Source organism: Sapajus apella, unplaced genomic scaffold (genome assembly GCF_009761245.1).
Source record: "Sapajus apella isolate SASKATOON/1434 unplaced genomic scaffold, GSC_monkey_1.0 scaffold6, whole genome shotgun sequence".
NCBI lineage: Eukaryota > Metazoa > Chordata > Mammalia > Primates > Cebidae > Sapajus > Sapajus apella.
The window spans coordinates 2723475-2749026 of NW_022436946.1; the positions used below are offsets into that span (position 1 = coordinate 2723475).

Consider the following 25552-nt stretch of genomic DNA (forward strand, 5'->3'; position numbering starts at 1 on the left):
TCTAGACCAAAAATAAAAGGCTATGTAGCACACAGTTTACAAAATAAATAAACTCTGTAATATCCCTGATTTTAAACTTCATATATCCAATTCATCCTCCCAGAATGCTTTTTGTTGATTTTGGCCAAACTCCTATATGGGAAGCCATCCTACAGTTGCAATAATGAGTAATAAGTTCTGACATGAATGTTGGTTGATGTGTTTGTTTGCACTGATGGGCAAAATGAAAATGGAGGAATGTGTCCTAGTGAGCATTCCAGTCTGTGCAACACTCACTGGGTGTCTGCCAGCTACCAGGCAGTATGCCGGGCCTGGGGCAGATGAGATGGGCAAGGCATGGGCCTGCCTTCACATTATATGAAAACAAGAAGATTTAAAACAGCAATTATCCTGGTAATAATCTAAGATTACAATTAAATACTGCAATTTTGGGCAGGATTTTGAAATGCTTAGCCAAAATCAGTTCTACCATTTATATAGTCATAACTGATTATTATGACTTCAGCGTAATTTCACATGTGGACTGGACTTTATTCACATAAACAAGATTAAAGTATTTTTCTAAAACATCAAGTGTTTTAGAGCCTAAAGAACCTCTATCATCTCTAAAATGGAAAAAAAAAACCACAACTTATTTTTAAATCCTCAAAAGTTTAAATGTCCTGGGATAACTGAAAAATATATCCTACTTTTCTTATAGAGACCTCTTAGGCCAGAAAGTATCTACAGTAAAGAGGAAAAGGTGTATGTTTTATAAACAGAACACTATTTAGTGTGCTTCAGTCAAGATTGTAGTTTACAACTTTAAATAAAGCTAATTCTAAATGAAAGTAGGTCAAGTTCAGAGGTTAACTTGGATTAACTTGAATCTGTGTTCCACAATTTTATAGTTCCCAGAATAACAGATTAAGACATCAAATAGTAGAAACTGCAAAGAAGGCTGATTATGCAAAACGCCTGGGGCTCAGAACCCTGAATGTGCTTTTTCTCTCTGTGTTTGGGAACCGAGGTCTGGTCCTGCGTCTCACTAATTTCCTCATCTCCACCCCAAGCCATTTGCACCTTTGCTCTCTTCTTTTCAGTTGGTGATTCGGAGCTTTGGAAGGAACTCCCTGTCTGCAAGTTCTGCCTCTCACTGGTGGTTCTGCTTATTAATTACACAAACCTCAACAAGGACCGAAAAGACAAAAAGCAAAACCACAAGCCAGTTGTGGCTGAGGAGGCAGGGACTGGGGCAGGATGGTCTATCTCCAAGATGCTAGGGGAAGGGAAGAGCTGGTTGGCCCCAGAGGGCAATGCCAGCTGCTTCGCTTTGTGCTCCTCTGCATATGGGAGATGAGAACCGGCATGCCCTATCACTGAGAAAAAAGCCATCCTCACCTACCTGCTTTGTGCTGCACACAGACCATGCTCTTCCAAGGTAAATACTGCCAAGTATAATGTCCCCGCACATGGGCAGTGCCTGTGTGCACACGGTGATAAGTTACCGTATTGCCAAAAATCAATTCTCCTCCAGTACCAATGAGTTTCCATCCACATCACCTCCAATGATAGTTCAGAACTAAGGCTAATTATTACTGAACAGGAACCTCAATTACAAAGAACAAATATTGCCCTTTCTGGAGCAAAACCTCTAATACGTTTGTTTGATAGTTCTGATTGGAGTTTAAGCACAGCCTAAATATCAGGGGGATAATAATCTTCAGAACTTAATGTATAATAAAAAAATTAAAAAACCAAAAAAAAAATAGTTTAAGATAAATAAATCCATCATAAGAAAAAGTGCTGAAGAATCCCAACTGCATACAATACTTTTAAATGTCTTCTCAACCAATTTTCAGAACTAAGAAATCTTTTTCACTAACTTTATTCCTATGAACACATCATACAAATCATAAGTATCTCAGTTGCCATTTGCATTGTATAAACCAGAAACCCTGAAAGAACTGTTTTAATGACAATACTCAAAAACAGTTTTATAGTACAAAATATTTGTAAGTGCGCAATTCATTTTTATTGGATATTTTTATCAATGTTCTAAAATGAGAACAACACTAGCAAAACAAGTAGTATGAAAGGCATTAATAGTAAATGAAATGCTTTGCTTAGAGGTGGAGATGAAGTAGGCAGAAAGCAAAAATGACCCAAGGAAATCATTTCTCCTAAGTTTATTCAGCATTTTCTATGAGTGCTATATTCCTTTATGCAAATCTTCTGGAAGGCTTCCTGTGAGGTTGTCTATAATGAATCAATAACAGTGTCCAATCATACTGTATATCTTAGCAACACAAATAAATAGCTCATCTCCACGTATAGTTTATAAGACAATTAAAATTTATACTATTAGCAGGAGAGAAGTTCAATTCTAGAAGATAAATACACCTAAATTACATTTAAATTGGTATTTATCAAATTGTTGGATTAAGATCAATTCAAGTTATTCTTGAATAATACTGTGGTATAGATAAGAATAAAATATATATCTTATTTGATAAGGTTAGAACAATATTTATAATATTTTTAAAATATGATTGCCAACCTATGAAAAATTATTTGATTTACATAAATGTAACTAATACTATTGCACTAGTAGTTTTATCGCTGATATGCCTATGAATAGATCTGCAATTTTCACCTTTAATAAGAGCTAACACTGAATACATAATAGTTTACTAAGTACTTACTATGTACTAAGCACTCAGCTAAGTGCTTTACACATATTTCCTCACTATCCCCAGAACAGTTCTAGGCAGAAGGAAACACGGTTATGCTAGATTTATCAATAAGGAAATAGTGGCAGGGGAAGCTGCAGGAATCTGTGAGGTCACAGAGATCAAAAGTGATGGAGTCAGGACCATGTGAATTGGGAGCCTGAGATTTATTTCATCAATGGGACTGTTCAACCCTTGTTTAGGGGGTTATTCTCTAATAAATGTCATGCAAATATGCAGTGGATTTATGTTCATCTTTTCCAAGCCTACTTAAAGCTATTGTAATATTGACTGCTTCTGCATGTGGTACAAACTGAACTATTTGCGGGAGTTCACTTTCACTAGACAACAATCTAGTTTCATCAGCTGTTGAGCAATTAACCACAGGAAGTCTTATGTTCAAGCTCTAATTCTAACCACATGTGACTGGGATTGACTTAACCACTGACAACATAATTTTCTAAGTCAGGTGGTGCAGCACGGATGTAACTCCTTAGGTCAGTCTTATGGGGAGAACTGCGACCCCGTAAAGTTAATATGCTGAAGTTTTAATCCCCAGTACCTCAGAATGTGACTTTATTTGGAGTCAGGGCCTTTAAAGAGGTGATTAGAGTAAAATAAGGTCACAAGGATGGGTCCCAATACAATATGACTGGTCTCCTTATAAGAAGAGATTAGGACATAGGCAAGATATGGACAGAGGAGTGACCACATGAGGACACAGTAAGAAGGCAGCCACTTGCAAGCTGAGGCACATGGCCTTAGAAGAAACCACACCTGTCAACACCTTGATCTTGGACTTAGCCTCCAGAACTGTGAGAAAATAAAATTCTGTTGTTGAAGCTACTCTGTGGTATTTTGTTATGGCATTCATAGCAAACTAATACAGTTAAATCCATGCTTAACCCTTGTTGGTTTATCCAGTTCCTGAGTGATACGGTTTGGCTCTGTGTCCCCAGCGAATCTCATGCCAAATTGTAATCCCCAGTGTTGGAGGTGGAGCCTGGTGGGAGGTAATCGGGTTCTGGGGTTGGAGTCATCATGAATGATTTAGCAGCCTCCTCCCTTGTATAGTGAGTGAGTTCTCACAAGATCTGGTTGTTTAAAAGTGTGTGGCACACCCCCACACACACGCCCTCTTGCTCCCATTCCTGCCACGTAAGGCACCAGCTCCTGCTTTGCCTTCCACCATGAGTAAAAGCTCCCTGAGGCCTCCCAGGAAGCAGACGCCACCATGCTTCCTATACAGCCTGCAGAACCATGAGCCAATTAAACCTCTTTTCTTTATAAATTACCCAGTTTCTTGAAAGTAACTAACTTGTTTTTGATTTTACAGGCTCACAGGTAAAAGGGACTAGCCTTGTCTCAGATGAGACTTTGGACTTTTGAGTTAATGCTGGAATGAGTTAAGACTTTGGGGGACCGTTGGGAAGGCATGATTGTATTTTGAAATGTGAGAAGGACATGAGATATGGGAGGGGCCGGGGGCCAAATCATATGGTTTGGATATGTGTCCCCACCCAAATCTCATGTTGACTTGCAATGCCCAGTGCTGGAGGTGGGGCCTGGTGGGAGGTGACTGGATCGTGGCGGTGGAGTTCTCATGAATGGTTTGGCACCATGCCTCCTTGGAAAAGCATAGCGAGTTCTCACAAAATTTAGTTGTTTAAAAGTGTGTGGCACCTCCGCCCTTGCTCTCTCTTCCTCCTGCTCTGACCATATTCAGTGCCAGATCACCACTTTGCCTTCCACCATGAGTAAAAGCTCACAGCAGATCTCTCAGTAGAAACCCTACAAGCCAGAAGAGAGTGGGGGCCAATATTCAATATCCTTAAAGAAAATAACTTTCAACCCAGAATTTTACATCCAGCCAAACTAAGCTTCGTAAGATTAGGAAAAATAAAATCTTTTGTGAACAAGCAAGCACTCAGAGATTTCATCACCACCAGGCCTGCTTTACAAGAGCTTCTGAAAGAAGCAATACACATAGAAAGGAACAACCAGTATCAGCCTTTCTAAAGAATATCAAAAAATAAAGACCATCAACTCACATATATTATTATTAATTCTAAATTTAAATTGACTAAATCTCACAATCCAAAGACACAGACAGGTAAAAAGAGCCAAGACCCACTGGTATGCTGCATCCAGATCCATCTCACATGCAAGGATACACAAAGACTCAAAACAAAGGGATGGAGAAAGATTTACGCAATATTACACAGATCAATGAGACAGAAAGTTAACAATGGTATCCAGGACTTGAACTCATATCTGGAACAAGTAGACTTAATTAACACTTATAGAACTCTCCACTTTAAATACACAAAATATGCACTCTTATCAGTACCACATCACACCTATTTACAGGTTTCAATGAAATATTGGTTGGCTGCTTGTTAGTTATTTTCTTCCCTCATTTTTTTTCTCAGGTCTCTATTATTAAGCACAATTATAGGCATACCCATTTTTAGACTACATTCTAGCCCGGACAATAAAGAAACACCCCTGTTCTCTCTCCCTCTTCCTCTTCCTTTTTCTTTTTCTTCTTCTCCTTCATTCTTTTTTTTTTTTTTTTTTTTCAAAAAAAAAAAAAGGAAAAGAAAGTTTCATGAATGAATTAATACATTTGATGTAGGCCATTTAAAAAAAAAAAGAATGTATTGTGGATATATTTTTTTTAATCCTTACCTTTTAGAGATACAAAAATAAAAAATAATAATAAAACAAAAGTATAAGCTCCCTGAGGCCTCCCAGAAGCAGATGTTGCCATGCTTCTTGTACAGCCTGCAGAACCGTGAACCTATTAAACCTCTTTTCTTTATAAACTACGTAGTCTCTGGTATTTCTTTATAACAATGTGAGAACGGACTAGTGCGCTGAATTACATGCCTTTGATCAATAAAAACAGGAAAATGAACTGATTATCACTGGAGCAATGTAGCAAAGTCTTTCAATCTAAAGCTTCAAAGTTGGAGGATAAGGTGGGATACAGTGAAAGGGGTGTCTATGGATAAAACGATTAGGAACTCCTGAAAAGAGAATGGGAAAGAAATCCAAAAATGGTAAAAATATGAAGGAGCTTCATTAAATAAACATGGTTAGGTAACCCTCCAGGTCAATTATATCTGACAGGTCCCAGTTCTGGAATAAATTCTAAACTCATTAGTGCCACAGGGAAGTTCCTCAACAGCCCACCCCAACCCTATGCTTCATTTATACCTCATAACTACTGTCCCCCATCCCATTGCCATCCAAAGCGGACCGCTCACCAATGCACACCTTACACTTTTGTCACTCTGAGATTTTGCTTAGGCTGTTTCATGTATGCATTCATTCAATAAATATTTATAGCAAGGTGCTGAATACACAAAAGCTTATAAATGGACAGTATCCTTGTGGAGTTCACAGTCCAGTTCCCTTAGCTTCTGGTACACAGTCCACACTGTGGCTCTGCCCAGTAAAATCCTACCTACCCTTCACATTCAGTTATTGCTGAAAGATATTCTAAAACCTCAGTCAAAATGAATAGTTCTCTCCTTGGCATTCCCAGAGGTTTGTATTTCATTTTGACATTCATATCACGCTGACATGTTATGTTTATTTACACATATATCTATGAATGGATGGATCTGTGGACGTGTGTGTGTGTGTGTGTGTGTGTGTGTGTGTGTCTTTCTCCAAATTATAATTTCCATTAGGGCACAATTCATACCATTATCACCTTTGAATTCCCCCCATCACACCTACCAGTGTTTTGCACATTCTTAGATTCTGAGGTCCCTTAGCTCAATCCAAAAGAAGTGCTCAATTTATATTTGCTGAATGTAAGTAATAGTAATCATATTATATGCTAAAATGCACTATTAAACACAAATACAAGACTCACCAAATCTAAGCCTATAAAACTCTAAAGTGTGTTCCCTGCAAAACACTGTTCCCATTCCCTCTGCACATACTCACGCTTTTTAGTTGAATTGCAGGAAGCCCAGTTCATTATGTCTGAGCTCTGCCCTAGGAATTCATTTCTAGCAGGCCACTTGAAGAGTGTGGTTGTAGGTGACACTGATGAAGTGTCAAAAGGCAGCCAGGTGTGGCCTCTGTGGTATGTCCAAAGATAATGGCTAGAAGGTTGGGCCTATACCTGCTGCTCACTGAAATTGAAGATTAGTTTGGAGATTGAGATCACCACCACAAAACCATCTAGCTTTCCAGAAGGCATGCTGGCTTTCTTGGTTGCGTTTTTTCTTCTTGTATGTGAACATATCAACAGGCTGATCCTGCTAATGAAGCAGAATTGGTCAAGCACATTCAGGGCCATTGGCAGTAACCAGTGCCTCTCTAATACTGACTGGCAAAGGCTTCTCTCTTCATTAGACTCTGTGGCATAGGTGCTGATTTTGCTCATGCAGTAACCAATCCCCATACCTCACACCTGGATTAAATTCGGAATTACTCTCTTTAGAAGGTTGATGACTGTGATTTAAATTTGGCCTATCCATTGCCAGTAACAACAATGCCAAGTCACAAGTGGGAAAAGTTAGAGTCATTATCCTTGTAACCTCTAGCTACTAATACTTTGGATATCAATTAATAGTGTTTACTAAAAGATTAAGTACTATTTCCACAGATTCCAATCTATTCTTATTTCGCCATGTATTAGTGTCCTATGGACTTTTAAAAATGTACTCCCACTCCAGTCTGGCCAAATTGATGACACACTTGCCTCCAACACACATCTTCAGGGGTCAGCCACACCATCACCTCATCCATGAAAATCTTCCTTCCTGCCATCCTAGACACCCATTCCATCAACCACATAGACACGTCCCACACCTCCTCATCGTACTTACCACAGTCAATGTAAACCCTACTGATTGAGCGGTTATTGCCACAATAAGTTCTTCAGGGCACAGACTGCTAAGTCTTACTCTTTTTTAAAAAATAAAAATCTCTAAAACATACCCACTCCCTATACCAAACCTATATTTCACCAACAGAGAGACAGACAGTTGTCAAATCTTATAAAGCAATGATTTTTGGAGAAATTACACAGTGATGAGAACCATGGCTCTTGGGTCAGCATATGTGGCTTTCAAATGAAATTTTCTAATGATTTGACTTTTCGTAAGTTATTTAAGCTCTATAAGCCACATTTTCCTTGTCTATAAAACAGGAAGGGGAAAAACAATCTCTACCTTCAGGGGCTGCTGTGAGGAGTGAATGAAATAATGTGGTAATGCACTCTTCACAAATGATAATAAATATAAACTTACTATTGTTTTTGCTATTTGACATACTTCAAGGCTTTTTCCTTATGTTATTCATGTATCTGAAGGGACCACCAATAGCATGGAGCTTCTCCCAACTTGTGAAAGTCTTATTTAAAAAGTTAATCCATGTGGGAATGGAAAATAATATTTTACTTTTCTAAATTCCACAGGGAGAATGAGGGAGGTGGTTCAAGCAAGCAGAGAAGTCCCCTCCAGATGTGAAAAGGAATGGCAGACATATCCGTGACTAATTAATGTACAGCTGAATGAAGTAGAAGTCTGATTATTACAATCAATGAAATCAAAGCACAATGAAAAGGTTTTCAGAATAAGGCTTCAGTTCACTATTCCAGGAGCTCTTGCTTTTACAATTTGCCTGCTTTCAAAACACATCATCACTCTTCCCCTCAAATCACTGTTACTATAATTTATCTCGAGCATCCAAAACCAGCTATGTTGGGGATGATCAAGAATATCACACTTGCTGTCAGAGACCAGGTCAAGGGGGTCATGCCACAGAGAACAGATAATGTGGGTCATGACACAGCGTTTGGAGAAGTGATCAGAACAGCAGAAGATTCAATTCACCACCATTTTCAAGGTAAGTATATCATCATGAAGGACCATATTAACAGAGAGAGAAATACACCAGCCCAAACTGCTATGCCAAAAAATGGTAGTAAAATCCCTGACTTAAAATGAAGCTGTAATAAAACTGAAAAGTTAATGTTGCCAACCTAACTCCGACTCTCTACCACCTCTCTGTAATGAAGTAGGTCTCAAGGAGTAAATTCCTTGCATACCCTCTGGCTCAACTCTAATCTATAATGGATTCAATATGCATATCCTGATTTTTTTCCCTACTGCACAAGTCTAAGCAAGCCAGAGATACAATGTGTCTGTGTGATCCCAGAGAGCAACTATCCCACCCTTTCTTCAGATGCCTATAAATAAATGGCTGACTACAGCATCAGCCATGCAGGTGATGAACAAATTAGCAAATTATCAGTTTCTACTTTCAAATTTCACATTTTGCCCCTTAATCTGATCCTGAAGGAAGCAAGTCCTAACAATTGCTCCATGGTTTTTCATGTAAAATATTTTCTCTTCATAAAGCTCATCTTTAGTTTTATTACTTTCTAGCCATGAAAATACTGCTGTTACTTAACACACTACTATTTTTGTCAATCAAGAGCGTCCCAGAGGAGTGCTTCATAATATAGCAGTGTTTCATTCTGTATTGATACATGGTTGTTTAAAGTGGCTATATCTTTATTGCATGATTGGTGGCTACCTTGATTGAGTGCATCCATTTCTGCAAACTCAGCAGAGTTTAGCACCTGATTGAGGTATTTTCTCCAGAAAATACTATTCCTGTACCCTGTTCTTAACCCTTGCTTCAATGACCTTTAAAAAAAATTCACCTATTTGATGTTTCAGGGAATGTTTAAATGTAAATTAAGGATTTGCTATAATAATATTTCTTGTAAAATTTTCAACGTTATCTTTGTTACACATTGAGTTGTTGTTTCTATGCAAAGCCAAAGATTCAAATTGGAATGAATCCCACTTCAATTTATTTTATAAGAGTTTTCCATTTGACATGGCATCTGGCAAGCAGCTCCTAAGTGTATATTTCACTAAAAGGTCTGGGGTGAGGTGGGAGCAGGAAGGGAGCCGACTATGAGGGATTGCGGGGGAGGCGAGTAGAAGAGTGGAGGATGAAGAATAGAATTCCAGAACACGGGAGGAATTTCCTGAAATACACTGAAAAAAAAAAAAAAAGCCCCTCTTTACTGTGCAAACAGTAAAATAAGTAGAGATTCAAGTTAACTCCTTGCCCCCTCACAGTCTCCGTCCCCTGGTTCAAAAACAGAATGTCTGCAAAAGTCAGAAAATGAAATCTTTACCCACAATTATGTGGCTGTTGCCTTTTGAGCAATGAGGGTGCTGGTCCCCACACCCCACTGCTATCAATGCCTCATGTACCTGTCTGGACAGAGACCGAAACTTCCAAACAGTTATTGGCAGGAAATCAACTGTAATGATATCATGGCAACAACTGTCAGAGTGGTTACACAACTGAAGGTAACTGTCAAAAATTATTCATGAAAGAAAATATATATAGTGTCAAAGAATGCATAATGGTCTTAGAGTAAGATTATTATAAATTCCTCATCTCATACCCAGGCTTCTTTAAAAGCTATTGTTTCATTTTTTACTTCTTCTCAGTTATGTAAAAATAGTTTAAGACTAGGAAATATGTGAATGTAATGTGAATACATCACAACATTGGGCCCAGTTAAAAAAGCTCTTATTTTTAAGTGGCCTAAAAGATGGTTCATAGGATTAAGTATTCACTCCCAATAAAAATTCCTACAACATTAGGAAAAGAAGGATGTTTTCCTTAAGGCTTTTCCTTAATATAGTCATGAAAACGATATTAAACTGATAGCCAATGGCAGGATAATAACAAACTACTTCCAGTATTTCCATTAAAATTGGGAAAATTACAAGAATACCTAGTTGTCATTATTATTGAACACAGCTATGTAAATTCTAGCCAATGTAATAACACTAGAAGAAAGAAATAAGAGCTACCAGTCCTGTAAAGTAGGAGATAAGAATATTGTGTGTGTATAACTTTATAACAATAGAGCTTTACCTTATATCACATACCAAAATAAATTTAGAGAGATTAGAAAGATGCATGTAAAAATGAAACCAAAATATTAATGAGAGATATAGGTGAAAACTAATAGATTTTGGACTCAAGAAAAGACTTGTAAAGATAAAAGCAATCACAAAAGAAGATTTGTTTTCTCTAATTAAACAAAGAAAACTAAAAGGCAAATGACAAACTGAACAAATTAATTTTTAATCACTGTAACAGTAAGAAAGTTGTCATTCTTGTTATTTAAAGGATTTTTTAAAATTATGACAAGAACACTCACATCTCTGTAGAACGGCAAAGATATGAATTAATAGTTTAAGATAAGGTTTTCACATTGAGAATAAATTCACAATCGTAAAGTTATGTATAACATTGTAAATATCGGTCAGACGTTCTGTGTGATTATTGTGTGGCAGGCATTATATGAGGTCCTTTACATACTTCTTCATTGATTCCTCACAAATAGTTTTAATAAGTAATATTATACCCATTTTATAGATGAGGCAATTAAGGTTTACAAAGATTAAATAACTTATTCAAGTAAACAGTAAAGAAAGAATTCACAATTCTGTCTGAGACTGTACCCTCTATGTTTCTCCAGTTTGAAAGAAATAGCTGAAAAATTACTGAAAAGGTAGAAAATGTAAGAATTTTAAACTTCTGGACATCTAAAATAACTCAAAATTCTTCAGTAAGTCACATTCTTATGTTTGTGAAAAATACTTGCAAACTCTGTGAAATAATAATTGTTATCTTTAATGCATAAAGAGCTCTTGGAAAGCAATAAGAAGTGGTCTAAGACCAGTAGAAAAATAAGCAAGTACCATGAACAGGTAGTATATAATTATATATAAAAAGCCACAAACATAAAACTACATAAACTGGTATTCTAAGAAATGTAATTCAAAGAATGGTTAAATACCACTTCTCAAACATGACATTTTCAAATAATAAAAATATTATGATAATTATTCATAACATGGGTAAGATTTCAGGCCAATAAGGGTATGCTTAAATTGACTATGTTATTAACTTGAGACTGAATATATATTAGTAGTAAAATCACTTTTCAGGAAGAAAGGAGGATGGGAATATGTTGGTTAAAGAGTATAAAATTTCAACTAGACAGGATGAATAAGTTCTGGAATCTATTATATACCATGGGAACTATAGTTAATACTAATGTGTTTTACACTTGAAAATTGCCAAGAGATTATATCTCAAATGTTCTCATCATTAGAACATAAGTATGTGAGGTAATGGATAAGCTAGCTTGATTTAATCATTTCACACTGTATACATATGTCAAAACATCACACTGCACACCAAAAATATATATACTTTTTATTTGTCAATTATATCTTAATAAAGCTAGGAGAAAATCATTTAGCAAATGACATCTGCTAACAAAAAAATAGCCCGACCTTATCCATTTAGACTGTGATACTAGTTTTGTGTATCTGTATAAAACATATTCTGACACATAAATGATTTTTAAAGAAATATAGTATAATGTTATAAATTATAATATAGGCCATTTAAAATTACCAGTCTGTTTCACTGTTCTCCAAATTTTCTCAATACAATGTGTTTGCTTTTTAACAGAAATAGTTTTCAAATTTTGTTATAAACATAATGGTTTACCCACTATCAGTGAGCACTTAAAATCTGTAAGTTCTCACCTGGGCACAGTGGCTCACACCTGTAATCCCAGCACTTTGGGAGGCCAAGGCAGGTGGATCACCTGAGGTTAGGAACTTGAGGCCAACCTGGCCAACATGGTGAAACCATCTCTACTAAAAATACAAAAATTAGCTGGGCGTGGTAGCAGCACCTGTAGTCTCAGCTACTCAGGAGGCTGAGGCAGGAGAATTGCTTGAACCTTGAAGACAGAGGTTGCAGTGAGCCAAGATCGTGCCGTTGCACTCCAGCCTGAGCACAGAGCAAGACTCAATCTCAGAAAAAAAAAAAAATCTATAAAGTTCTCTTAGAAATTTACAAAGCAACTTCATAAGTATGATCTCATTTGATTCACACTACAGCTCTGTGAGATAGATATTTGCATCACTATGCATACATTATAAACTTCTCTTAAAGTGATCACATTTCTTTACATCTTGCAAGGATCAGGGAGAGGGAAGGGTCACTCCAGTTATAAGAATAAAGGAGTACTTTTTTAAAAATCTTTTTATTATGAACATGTCCTGCTGACAATTTTAAACAATGTCAGTGATAAAACACTTCACCTTGAAAAATATTTTGTTGGCCTAAATTCTAATTGCTGCATGTTAACTTTTCATGCTCTGTACAAGCTTCAAGTCAGTATCTTACTTGTCCTTTAATAGGCATTGTATTCTACACGGAAGTTAATTCAGAGGCCCCCAAACCACAGACTTGGATAAAGAGTACTTTTCAAGAGTAAGTGTGTAAAGCTGCCCTTTCTCCCCCATGAGACTACATATTCTTGAGTTAAACAGTCAAACCGAAACAAATAATAACACCATGACCTGTAAAAATGGGCAAACAAAATTTGAGATACTTTAATTCTCTTATTATTATGTGACCACTTGAAGTTTTTATGTGTGTTGAAGAATTAAAACAGTGAAACAATACAAATTGCAAGGTATAACACTTGAGTTTGCTAAGTGCAAATTCTATTTTGCAGATGAAATATTTTCACTAAATTTCAATACTTTAAAATTAAAATGTATTCCTTTAATTATTAATTACTTTAAAACTAAAGAAGGAATCAGAACAATAATAATTACTGTATATTATTACATGACTATTACTTAAAGTAAATTTTCATATAAAAGTGAAGGTGTTAAAAATGATACATTTTGGTTATCAAATGCATTAGGTACATCTCTAGTCTTATAAGGTTATATTCTAGGGGAAAAACATGTTTAAATTTGTCAAATCTGTGCATTACAACTTTGCTAAATAAAGAATACATACATGCCAGTTGTTTTTCTTATCTTTCTGACATGTTACAGATCAAGGATTTGTTTGCATTTATAACTTTATGGGAATGTAACAGTAAGATTTTAGAGAGCATCAGACCATTTATTTCAGTTAGAAGCAGTAATGAAATCTCTTTAAACTATTAGATGTCACTTAGTCTTTATGTAAGACAGATTGTATGTTTAATGCCTTTTGGCGTGATCCACAGTTATTGGCCCTTAATAGTTTTTATATTGACTGAAAATGAGGACTCCCTCACTGCTCCTCTCACGCCTCCCCCAAGTCCAAATCAGTGGCTGACCTGAAGGAGCATTTTTTCATAAAACTTAGAAAATCACTGATAAAAAATCTCTCAACTCAATACTAGTAGTATCAACAGTAAAAACAAGCCTTTCCCATAGCCAGAAATGCAATGTTGCTTCTAGCTCTGCACACGCTATAACCTTAAGAAGCTGTGTGCTATCAACTACGGTTCCCGGTGTACTTTATTTCAACCTGGACAGTATTCTTTCATTATCAGGGCGTCTTTACCTCAGAATAGCCCTTCTTTACTTCTGGGACCAGCCCTGATCAAGTCCATGTCATCTGATGCACCTTACTTCAGGAAAATTAGTTTCAGAACATATTCTGGTGAACTAGGATCTGAGCACTTAAACAGAATCTGCAAAGAATTGCATTTTAATCAATATATATACACAGTTCTTATTCCTTTTTTTTTTGTTTTTGAGATGGAGTTTCGTTCTTGTTATCCAGGCTGTAGTGCAATGGCGCGATCTCAGCCCGCGGCAACCTCCGTCTCCTGGATTCAAGCAATTCTCCTGCCTTAGCCTCCCAAGTAGCTGGGACTACAGGCATGTGCCACCATGCCCAGCTAATTTTTGTATTTTTTTTTTTTTTTTAGTAGAGACAGGGTTTCACCATGTTGACCAGGATGGTCTCGATCTCTTGACCTTGTGATCCACCCGTCTCAGCCTCCCAAAGTGCTGGGATTACAGGCTTGAACCACCGCGCCTGGCCTATATAGTTCTTATTTCTATCTTACTTTTCATGGGATGCCTTAGATAACTACTGAAGAGCAGACAAAGTTCACGAGGGCAGCCTTAAAATGCTACCCCTGCCTTTGGTACCTTCTGTTTCACTCAAGAGTGGGGAGGAAGGAATGAGTATAGCCATGATGATAAGGCGGAGGAGTAAAGGGCTTTCTAAGAACAGAAGGGTCAGCAAATGAAGAGCCCTAAGAGCACCATCACACCATCCAAATCCTGATTAATCCACTGAGTGCTGCACAGTTTACTGGTATCTGTGCACAACTTACCTAATTCCTCCCCTTTTGGGCCAAAGACACCTTTACACTAAAATTCTATCCGGAGAGACCATAATAGGTGCCTTGCTCTTTGCAAATACATGGGAATTGGCTTTTGTGTTTTGAAAAGCCTTTTGGAAGAATTTGCATATTTACAAACATGGATACCCACTAAGAGCTTTCTTTTTTTTTTTTTTTTTTTTTTTTTTGAGATGGAGTCTCACTCTGTCATCCAGGTTGGAATGCAGTGGTGCAATCTCCGCTCACCGCAACCTCCACCTCCCAGGTTCAAGCAATTCTCCTGCCTCAGCCTCCCGAGTAGCTAGAACTACAGGCATGCACCACCACGTCCAGCTAATTTTTTGGTATTTTTTTTAGTAGAGACCTGGTTTCACCATGTTTGCCAAGATGATCTCAATCTCCTGGCCTTGTCATCCACCTGCCTGGGCCCCTGAAAGTGCTGGGATTACAGGCATGAGCCACAGGCCTGGCTGCATTTTTTAAGGATTTAAAACTAGGGAAATGAAGTATAAGTATCATAAAATCTAAAAACCATTCTATAAGTCATACCAAAAAAAACCCTCATTATTTTGTTGCCAAGATTACATTTTCCATTTCACACTTTACTGAATGTCATTACTCTTAACTGACTGATTTGACTGCACACTACTTTAGGTGTTTACCCCAGACCAGATCCACCTGATAAGAAGAAACGCTTGCCACCACTGAAGATTCTCCCAAGAACGTTCTGCAGACATCAGAGCTCTAGGAATGCTCTGAGTTACAGCAACACTGTAATCTTCCAAGTGACTGTTTTCAAGATTACAACCTAATTTTGAATATATAAATTTTGAAATGTTTATGTTTTTAAAAATCATTTTTGTTATTGTATCCTCCAGTACACAGAAATGACTAGGCATCATTTGCACTAAAAATCTACCACCGATTTATCATCAATGCCCTTATCATTAGGAATAAGATCTGGATCAGCAGACCCTCTGTACACAGCTAACACATGAGCACATGATGGAGGCTGAGATGTCCAAGCAAACCCAGGTACAGAGGAGCTACCACAGGTGAGTACTTACATGAGTCAGGCTCTTCATCTGGCAATTTTTTTTTTCCCTCAACACCTGTTAGTAAAGAACACCAGAATCAGGCTGCTTTCAATTGGAAGGCCAGCAATACACCTTCACTGTCCTATCTCAGGTTTCTCACCTCTCCAGCCCTATGTCACAATTCAACTAGCAGGGCCCCTGATTGCTCTTCTCTTCCATAAGACATCATAGTTGTCCATTACACTGATGACATTATGCTGTTTGGATCTAGTGATTAAAGTGAAGCAATTACTCTGGTCTTACTAATAAGGAATTTGTATGTCAAAAGGTAGAAAATAAATCTGATAAAAAATCAGGGACTTTCTACCTCAGTGAAAATTGCAGAGGTCCAGGGTGTGGGGCAAATCAAGACATCCCTTCTAAAATGAAGAATAGGTTGTTGCATATGGCTTTTCGTACAATCAAGAAAGACATCTAACATCCAGTGAGCCTCTTTGAATTTTGAAGGCAACATATTCCTCATTTGGGTGTGCTACAAAAACCCATTTGAGTGACCCCAAAGCTGCTAATTTTAACTGGAGCCAGAAAAAAAAGAAGGCTCTGCAGTAGGTCCAGGCTGCCGTGCAAGCTGCTTTACCACTTGGGCATGTGACCCAGCAGATCCAATGGTACTTGGAGTAACAGTGGCAGACGTGGATGCTGTTTCAAGCCTTTGCTGGGCCCTTATAGCTGACTCACAGTGCAGACCTCTAGGGTTTTGTGCATGGCTCTGACAACACCTTAACCTTGGAATTAAAGCCTCGAGAACTGTGAAAGAATAAATTTCTCTTGTTTAAAACACCTACTTTGTGGAATTTTTTTATGGCAGCTATAGGAAACATGGAAATTTCAATCTAGTAAGTCTGTGAGTGTTAGCTCATCTCATCTCCATAACAACCCTACGTGGCAGTCACTAGTCTTGCCCATATTTCACAGAGGAGCCAACAGTGACCTAGGATGGAGCATAGCTGGGACTTGAACTGTCTGGTTCTCAGCCTATTGCGCTTAACCACTACACTACAGTGTCAGCAGAAAGCGGTACCACTCTCAAATGAATTTCATGGGCTGCCATAACTCCCAGGAGCCACGTTTTCTTAGTCAGGGAAATGGGCACTGATACAGTTCTCAGCACATTGCTCTTGAGGACAAGTATTAAGCATATAGGAATAGGTGACTTGGTGTATGATATGAGGAATGCCTACAATTCCCCTTAATACCTACTATTTCACAGTAACTAATTTATTTTGTTAATGGTGATCAGCCATCTAGCCCGGCCTGGACTTGCATGAGAATCAGAACCTCCTTCAATTGCGCGTCCTGGGTGTCAGCTCACTTGCTTCACCCTAGTCCTGGCCCTGCGGCAGACAGGTCTTCTTTTAAAATGTCCTACAGGGGTAACATTTTCAATCCCACTTCTTCTTCATTAACACTTAAGGAATAAACATTTTGATTTGAAATGTGATGATTCATTATCTTTACTTGAGTTTTAATCAGAGTTGATTTTTTTAACATTTGAAATAAACACAAGTGTAACATTCTCCAATGCTTCATGTTTCTAGAAATAACTTTCAACTTTGATATGGTACAACTACTACACGTCAGGCATTGGGTTAGGTCTCCACATACAAGCAGAGACCATGTCTGTCTAGTTCCCTGCAATCCTGATCTTAAAGCCTAGCACATGGCATGTGCTCAGTATTTGTTAAGTGGAAGGATGGATGGATAAGTGGATAGATGGATAAATGGATAATTGGATGACTGGATAAATGGAAAGATGGATGAATGGATGGATGGGTAAATGAAAGGATGGGTGGATAGATAAACGGAAGAATGAATGGAAGGATGAATGGATAGATGAATAAATGAATGGATAGATGGATGGATAAATGGAAGATGGATGGATAAATTAAAGAATATATGGAAGGATAGACTGATAAATCAATGAATAGATGGGTGGACAGGCTGTTGGCTGATGGTCCACTTATGTGGAAACTCCACAAGCATTAACTGTGAGGAGCACACATAGGCAGAAGTCCCCGCACCACCAAAGCTCTTGTCTCCTTCCTGCCCCCATTTTTTTCCACAGCATTCCAATCAGGCACTGGAAAAAAAAAAACCTAGAAGGATATAGGTTGAGGATATTTGAGGACACTGATTGAGCTGGAGAAAGCTGAAGTTTTCCAGCTTCCAATCTGTCCCTAGTAATGTCACGAAGGCTAACGGAATTCTTGGGAGGAGGAATATTTATTGTCATTTCAGCTTCTGCCAACACGCAAGGCAAAACTCCAGAGGACACAGGCACATCTTTGCCAATCTCTCTATTTCCTTTCTAAATACTTCACCCTGGCCCCAGTGACCAGAAACCTTCCAACTACCTCTGTCTTTCCAAATTCCTTCATGCCAGGCTATCTCTCTGGAATATGCATAAATACACTTATTAGTATGAGATTCTTGTTACTTCATAAAAGTCACACTAAGGGTATGAATGAAGATGAACACACCGACAACTATTAAATAATGTTATACTAACTCAAACAATTTTAATTGGTAGATGTAGCAAGGAGCAATTTTTCAGTGAAAAAATCTAGATGCCTCCCTCTCACTATTTACCCTAGAGCCTGCCTTTTGCTTTGATAAGTCTGCTAGAAAATAAAATATATTTATAGCCCCATGCCCTTCACATCTCCCACAACCCCAGAAGCATTGCTAGACATGATGGGATTTAACAAAACATCATATCCAACCTGTAACCTGCAGCACAAATATGTGAATGGTGACCGCACCTTCCGTATGTGGGTTACTTAGAATCTTGCACATTCCATCATGTCATGATCATGACCATGCCTAAACACTACATTTAACATCTAACATTTCTATATTAATACAGTGTTCTCCTTAAACCTCTAATCATTCCATCTCCTCCCTCACTGGCACCACTCAGAGGAGACATGAGAACTCTTCGGTATAGCACCTCTAAAGCTCCCAGTCTCCTGGCCCCTTCTTCCCCTGCCTTGACCTGGAGGAGGAGGTCCCTGTCCACCAGAAGCAGAAGCGAATACCCTTCACTTGGGTGCCCTGGGCACAATTTGCTCATACTTCCTCCAGGACCCTGGTCTCTTGGGTTGTCCCCAACATCTCCCTTTCTCTGGCTACTTACCATTAACACTCAGACATACTCCGGATTCTCTCATCCTCAACACAAACAAATCCACAAAACCCTTCCCTTGGCGCAAAGTCTCCCTTCTTCCCTCAGCTGTAACCTTAGTTCTGTCTTCTCATCAAGCTTGGTTTCAAAGTTGTGGGTGCTTGCCATCTGCACTCTCACTGGTCCCATCATCCAAATCTGCTGTGGCAAAGGTACTCGATGGCATGGTTACCGCTTCCCATGAAATGATTCTGCTCTTGTCCTACCTGGCCATTTTCTGACTTCCTCACCTGTCCCTCCTCCTTGAAACCTCATGCTTCCAACTGCTTCCAGAACACCACTGCTTCTTGCTTTCCCTGCTTCTTGCTTTTCCCTGCTTCTTGCTTTCCCTCTGCTTACCCTTTTCAGCCTCTCGACATTATTTACCCTAGAGCTTGCCTTTTGCTTTGACAAGTCTTCTAGAAACTAAAATATACTTACAGCCTCCCTTAGAGCTTCCTCTCCCTCTGCCCACCTCTGAAATCCTGCTGTTCCTCAGGGTTCCATCTTCTTCCTCCTTCCTCTGCTGCTCATTCGTGGTCACAGCTGCAGTGTGCTCTGTGTGATGTAGGGACATTCCACAGGCATCTCACATTCCATATGTTGCAGCTGGAAGGCAATGTCTTTCTCCCACAAACTCGTTGTTTTCCTGGGTCTCCTTCATCACATCACAATCCTAAACCAGAAATCTGCACGTCATCCCAACCTCTCTCCTCTCCCACCCTGTCATCCAAACAATCATTAAGTTCTGTCAACTCTACTTCCATTGCTCCCGCCCTACTGTCGTAAGTGTCCACCAGTGTCTCTCTCCTGACCCTGCAATGATCTCCTATGTGTTCAGCCTGCCTCTGGTCAGGATGCGTCAGTAGCTCCCTTCTGTTCACAAGATACACTCCAAATTCTTTAACAGGACTTCAAGGCCACCAAGGACCAGCCACCTCCTGTCTCTCCATCTCCTGCCACTTTCTCCAGGCATTCAGTGCTTTAACCAGACAGAATTCCTTGGCATTTCTGTTGATGCTAAATTTCCTCCCCTTCCTGGCCTTTGCACACTCTGTTCTCTGCTGAAAACACTCTTCCCCTTAAGACCTTGCTCCTCCTCAGGCTAAATCTGCCCAATCATCAGTACTCAGGTCCTAGGCCTGTTCTGGAAAGACTGGGTTGGATGCACCTGTTCATGGTATCATGTACTTCCCATCAAAGCAATCATCCCGCATTATCATTGTTGTTCATTCTGTTTTAAGTCTTCTCTACTAGATGCTAAGTTCCCAGAGGCAGAGCTTTCACAACCTGCCAACCAGAGTAACCTAGAGCCCAGCAGAAGGCCTGGCCTAGAGAAGCTTGGTAAAAAATTATTTTATCCCCATTTCGCAAAGGTAGAAATCACAGAAGTCAAAGAAGCTACATACAGGGCAGAAGAGGAACTCTTCCAACTATGTTTGATTTCAAGCCTGGTGCTCTCTCCAAGCTCCTGTTTTTTCAAAGCTGTAGACTTCCCTTTGGAAAACAAAAGGCAATTTACTTTTTATTTACGTTTCAACTCACTGATCCCTAAACCACATAACCTTGACCATTGCTGGATCAAATCCTACAAGCCTTTCAGGTGATTCTTAGGAAGACGCCTCAACTTACTTTCCTCTATAAGAGACTCACTCTCCCTATCTGGATCATCTTTGGCATAATTCACTTTTAAGCCATCTAAAATTCTCAGCAAAATACAAAATCACAGGCATCAACGATGCAAATTACTGCAAAGGAGACTGAAGCCGACTCTCCCAAGCAGAATTCCATGCACATCAAAAATACTATACATTCTGGCCAGATGCGGTGGCTCACTCCTGTAATCCCAGCACTTTGGGAGAACGAGGCAGGCGGATTACCTGAGCCCAGGAGTTCGAGAGCACTCTGGCCAACAAGGTGAAACCCTGTCTCTACTAAAAATACAAAAATTAGCCAAGTGTGGTGACAGGTGCCTGTAATCTCAGGCACTTGGGAGGCTGAGGCAGGAGAATTGCTTGATCCCAGGAGGTGGAGTTTGCAGTGAGCCGAGATCTGGCCACTGCACTCCAGCCTGGGCAACAGAGCGAGACTCCATCTCAAACAAACAAAAAATACTACACATTCTGATCATGACAAAGCCAAGGAAAGTGGAGAAATTAGAATGTGGATCACATAAGAAAAGAAAAAGTCCTAGCACTGCTCATGAAGAAACTAGCAACAGCAGAAAACAAATTCTTCAATAATTTAAAATCCAAAACTTAAGATGCAATGTACATATAAGCAACAAATCCAGAATGATCAACGTGTTCTGGTACTAAACATTTGTGTGCTCAGTTTCCTATATATGTATGCTAATTATGTGTGTACATTATATGGTGTACACTAATTATATTTTAATTCCTATTTCAGTGTGTGTTATTCTTTCTTACAGTAAAGTTTGTCAGCACCAGTTTTTTTTTGGTCCTCAACTGGAGCATCAGTGAAGAAGAGAATAAAAACACTTCTGTTTCCATTTTATTCTTCCATCAGTTTAAGGAAAATTAAATATGTATAGAGTGAATAGGAGCATATCTTTGTTATCAAGCATTATTGTTATGGGATTTACCTTAAAGCAAAATTGACTGAAGTAATTATTTACTTAGAAAGTAAATAATATTGCAATGCAGCTTGGCATTTCCTATATAAACTGCACTTATGCAAATGCACCACCATATGACCCACTGATCTAGGCAGGAGTCCACAGTGCAAAGCACATGCATTGACATTTCATCCCTTTCACATCCTTTCTGGCCTCGAAGTTTGCTATGTCGGTCTGTCTTTTGCTCTTTGAGAATCAGAACTAAAATGTGTCACTTCAAGCTTACTCTTCTCACCTCCAGCCCACAGTGCCCCTGCTCTCCCCACCCCATTACACAGCACTTTTCCTGAAGAACAAGCAAGCTCTAGTGACGCACTTTGCTTTCTGCATTCCTTTCTGGCCAGGACTTGAACTATGCCCTCACCGAGTGCCCAGGTACTCACGTTCTCTCAGAATAAGTCCACCTTACTTCTTGGGATGCTAATAACAAACATCCACTGGCTTTGATTTCCTTTGACCTGCTGTGTCCAGATCTCTCTATCCACACCAGACACACATGGAACTCCTACATACATGCAACTGCCTGGGAAAACTCTTCTCTCCTTTCCTGTTTAGCGCACACATCAGTGGCACAGTCGAGTGGGTAACCAGAACACATGTTTAATTTGAAGCACTCTGTCCTCCTAACCTGCCTTCTTTATATCCTTCTTAGAAAACCAATTAACATGGTCAAGCAGGTTATCTGAATTGCTGATATTACCTGCAAGGTAGTAGATAATATTAAACCCCTCATCCCCATCTACCTTAGGTATTGTTATCTACTTTTTACAGAGCTTTCCCTTGAACTTCCTTAAGTCCAGGCAATACAGCCTTTTCTTAAGATTCTACAGCAATACTACCAGGGTCCAAGATGCACACACAACACTGAGGTTATCCACATTTCCTACTAGGGAGTTGGGTTTGTGTTCTCCACCAGCTGAGTATCTTTGCCATCATTTTCTCCCCGGGCTCTTTAAGTTGATGGTTTTAAGCTGAGGTGCTCATATTCCTGTGCACTTTCGCAACCCTGAGGGTTACCTGTGCTGTCTATTTCTCTATCAAGTCAGGACCTTCTACTCTGACAGCCACCTCAACTAGAAACCTAAACGGAACAGACTCCAAGCTAGATGCAGAGCTGATGTGAAGTGCCACTTTCTGTTAATTACCCGGCTCCCAGTCCACATTTCCAAACTTCCAGGCTCTTTCCCGGAGGCCCCTTGTGCAGAGGATTCCTTTAGTTCCCTTCCTGGTGCTAGGTCCTCCTCTCCCAAATGCAGGTCCACTCACACTTTCTGGGAGTCACAGTTGCACCTACTTCACCTCATCTGGCTTAAGAATAAACCAAACTGGTGACAGCACAGACCTCTGAAGCACGTCCTGTGGCCCTATTACCTCCGATGTCCTTAGCACCTTATTGCCTTCAGTATACACGAGTTCAGGAAGTCAAGTGGACTAACACGTGCTTCCTTCACTTTTCCCCTTAAAATATTCGTGTTAATAGTACGCTTCTCAAATTTGCAGCAGTGCTGGGGTTTTTGACGGAATTGCGAGAGACAGGGCCTGACTTCCCACTCTTTAAAGAGAGTTCACCGATTTCCCTTGGGAGTTTCTCAAGACTCAAAAAAGGAAAAGAAAAAGAAGAAGGAAGGTAGAAAGCAACGTAGGTATTAACCATTTTTCTGGTACTCCTCAAACCCAAAACTATTACAGGGGGCATTAGGGATTCCCTTGGCTACCAGGAGAAGCTCCGCGAGTCCGATTCCTGACAGGTGAGCACCAAAGACGAGGTGGAGTTTTGGTTGCTAGTTTAGAGTTAACGTCTGGATGCGGGGGCTTATTTTCCCAACCATTGGAGGCACCAGGAGGGAAGGAATAATAGGCTAATACAGAAAGAGCATAGATTAGGGTCCCAGATACCCAAAGCCTTCAGGCCTCTCCGTCTGTCGTCACCTGGAATGAATGGGCTGCAAAGCCTGCGCACTGGCGGCTGGGCCGTGTCCCCTCCCGCCGCGCGCCCCGGGCCGCCCGGACCGCACCTCCTTACCTTGCGGGAGTACGGGGGCTTGCTCAGGTGGATGCCGTCACGGACGAGCTTATCCCTGATCATGATCTTCAGCTTCAGTTTGGGGTAGCTCACCAGCTCCCTGCTGCGGGGGGCCGTCGTGTGGCCGCGGAAGTCCCCGCGGGTGCCCTGGGCCAGGCCGCTGCACGGCTCCCTCCGGCGGCTGGTGGGAACAGCGTCGGCGGGCGGCCGGAGGGGCGCCGGCTGCGGCTGCGGTTCGAGCGTGAAGTAGAGGCCGGCGGCGTTGGCGTCCTGCTCCCGCAGCCGGCGAACGGCCTCTAGGATGCGGCGGCGGTGCGCGGGCGCCAGGACCCCGATGGCGTCCAGGTCCGGGTCCCCGATCTGCTTGCACACTTCCAGGTCATCGTAGCCGTTATCCACGAAGGACTCCGCGTACTGCGGAAGCTGCAGCGCTTTGAGCCACTCGTAAACTATGTTGGTGCACATGGTGGAACCCGGAACCCCGCCGCCGAGCACCTTCCCAGCGCCCCAACCGCACGGGCGGCACCAGTTCTGGGAACTTTTAATCCTCTCCTCCAAGGGGAAAAGGGTATCGCGGTAAAGTTTTCCTTTTAAAGGAAAGACTCGGGCCGGAGGCAGAAAGCCATCAGAAGAAGCCTGAGGAAGGGAGAAGCGAAAAGCAGCAAAGTGAATTCCCCAAGCAGCCGCGGAGCTCGCAGGCACTGGCTGCTGGGCTGGGCGAGCCGCTCCGCTCCGCGCCGCCCCTGGATGTGCCGCCGCCGCCTCTGCCGCGGGGAGGGGCGCGCGACCGGCACGGGAGGGGGCGGAGGCGGGGGGGGGCCGGGGCACACCCCTCGGACCCGCGCCGGGTCAGCGCCGCGCAGCGCCGCCCGCGAGGATTCCCAGCCAGGACCGTCCCGGAGCTGTGCGCCGCATCTCGCGCTCTGGCCGCCGCTGGTGCGCCCCGCGCTGTGAGGCGACTCCTCCGCGTAGACCCGCGCCGCGTCTCCGCGAGTCAGTCACTGTGCTCCTCCCAGCGGGAAGCCGGTGGCTTCTAGGCTGCCGGGCTCCGCTGGCTGCCCTGGGTTGCTTTTCACATTTCTCTTTAATCCGACTTTACCCGGTGGAAGTCTCCGCGCTCACTTCTTCCCGAGCCTGCCGGACTCCCGTTTGCGCGCCCGCTGGCAGCCCAAGGACATGTTCCGTCGCCCCACCGCGCTGGGGACGCCTCTGGGTTCGGTGTCCCTTCCCGATCCGCGTCTGAATCCCCCTTCCTCGGCGCCCGTACGCAGCCCAGAGCCCGGCGGTCTGGCTTCTTCCGTGGGCTGCCACTCAGTGACCCGAGCGGCGGTGCGTTGGCCCGGCGGGTGGGCGCGACGTGGGGGCCGCCCGAGTCCAGCCGGCGTGCGCGCCGCCCCTCCTCGCTACAACTGGGCACGTTGAGCGGCGGGAGAGGCTGCTGTGCTGCTGGGCTGTCCCCTCCTAAGCTCCCGGGTCTGCGAAAGTTTGGGATGGGTGGTACTTTGTCCTAGGTCGGTGTGTCCCCCCAGGTCCCCCACCCTGCTTTCTGCCGGCCCCTCACACTCGTCTGCGCTGTGCTTCCTCTCCGGGCCCCCCACCTTGTATACTGCACGGGCTCCCTGGTTGGCTCTGCCCCCGGGGACACTGCCAGGCCTTCAGTCCGGGAGCCCGGGAATCCGAGCCCA

General features: G+C 41.4%; 1 protein-coding gene across 2 annotated transcripts in view; it reads right to left on the reverse strand.

Annotated features, from left to right (window-relative positions):
* Nucleotides 1-24595, reverse strand: part of SASH1 (SAM and SH3 domain containing 1) — a 1049232-nt gene extending 1024637 nt beyond the window's left edge. Inside the window, exon 1 of one of the 2 annotated variants that reach the window (XM_032274338.1) lies at nt 23868-24595. In XM_032274338.1, coding sequence (XP_032130229.1) covers nt 23868-24332 — 465 coding nt within the window. In that variant the 5' untranslated portion in view covers nt 24333-24595. The remainder of the gene's footprint in view (nt 1-23867) is intronic. The other variant, XM_032274342.1, reaches the window with a different exon arrangement.
* Nucleotides 24596-25552: the final 957 nt, after the last annotated feature.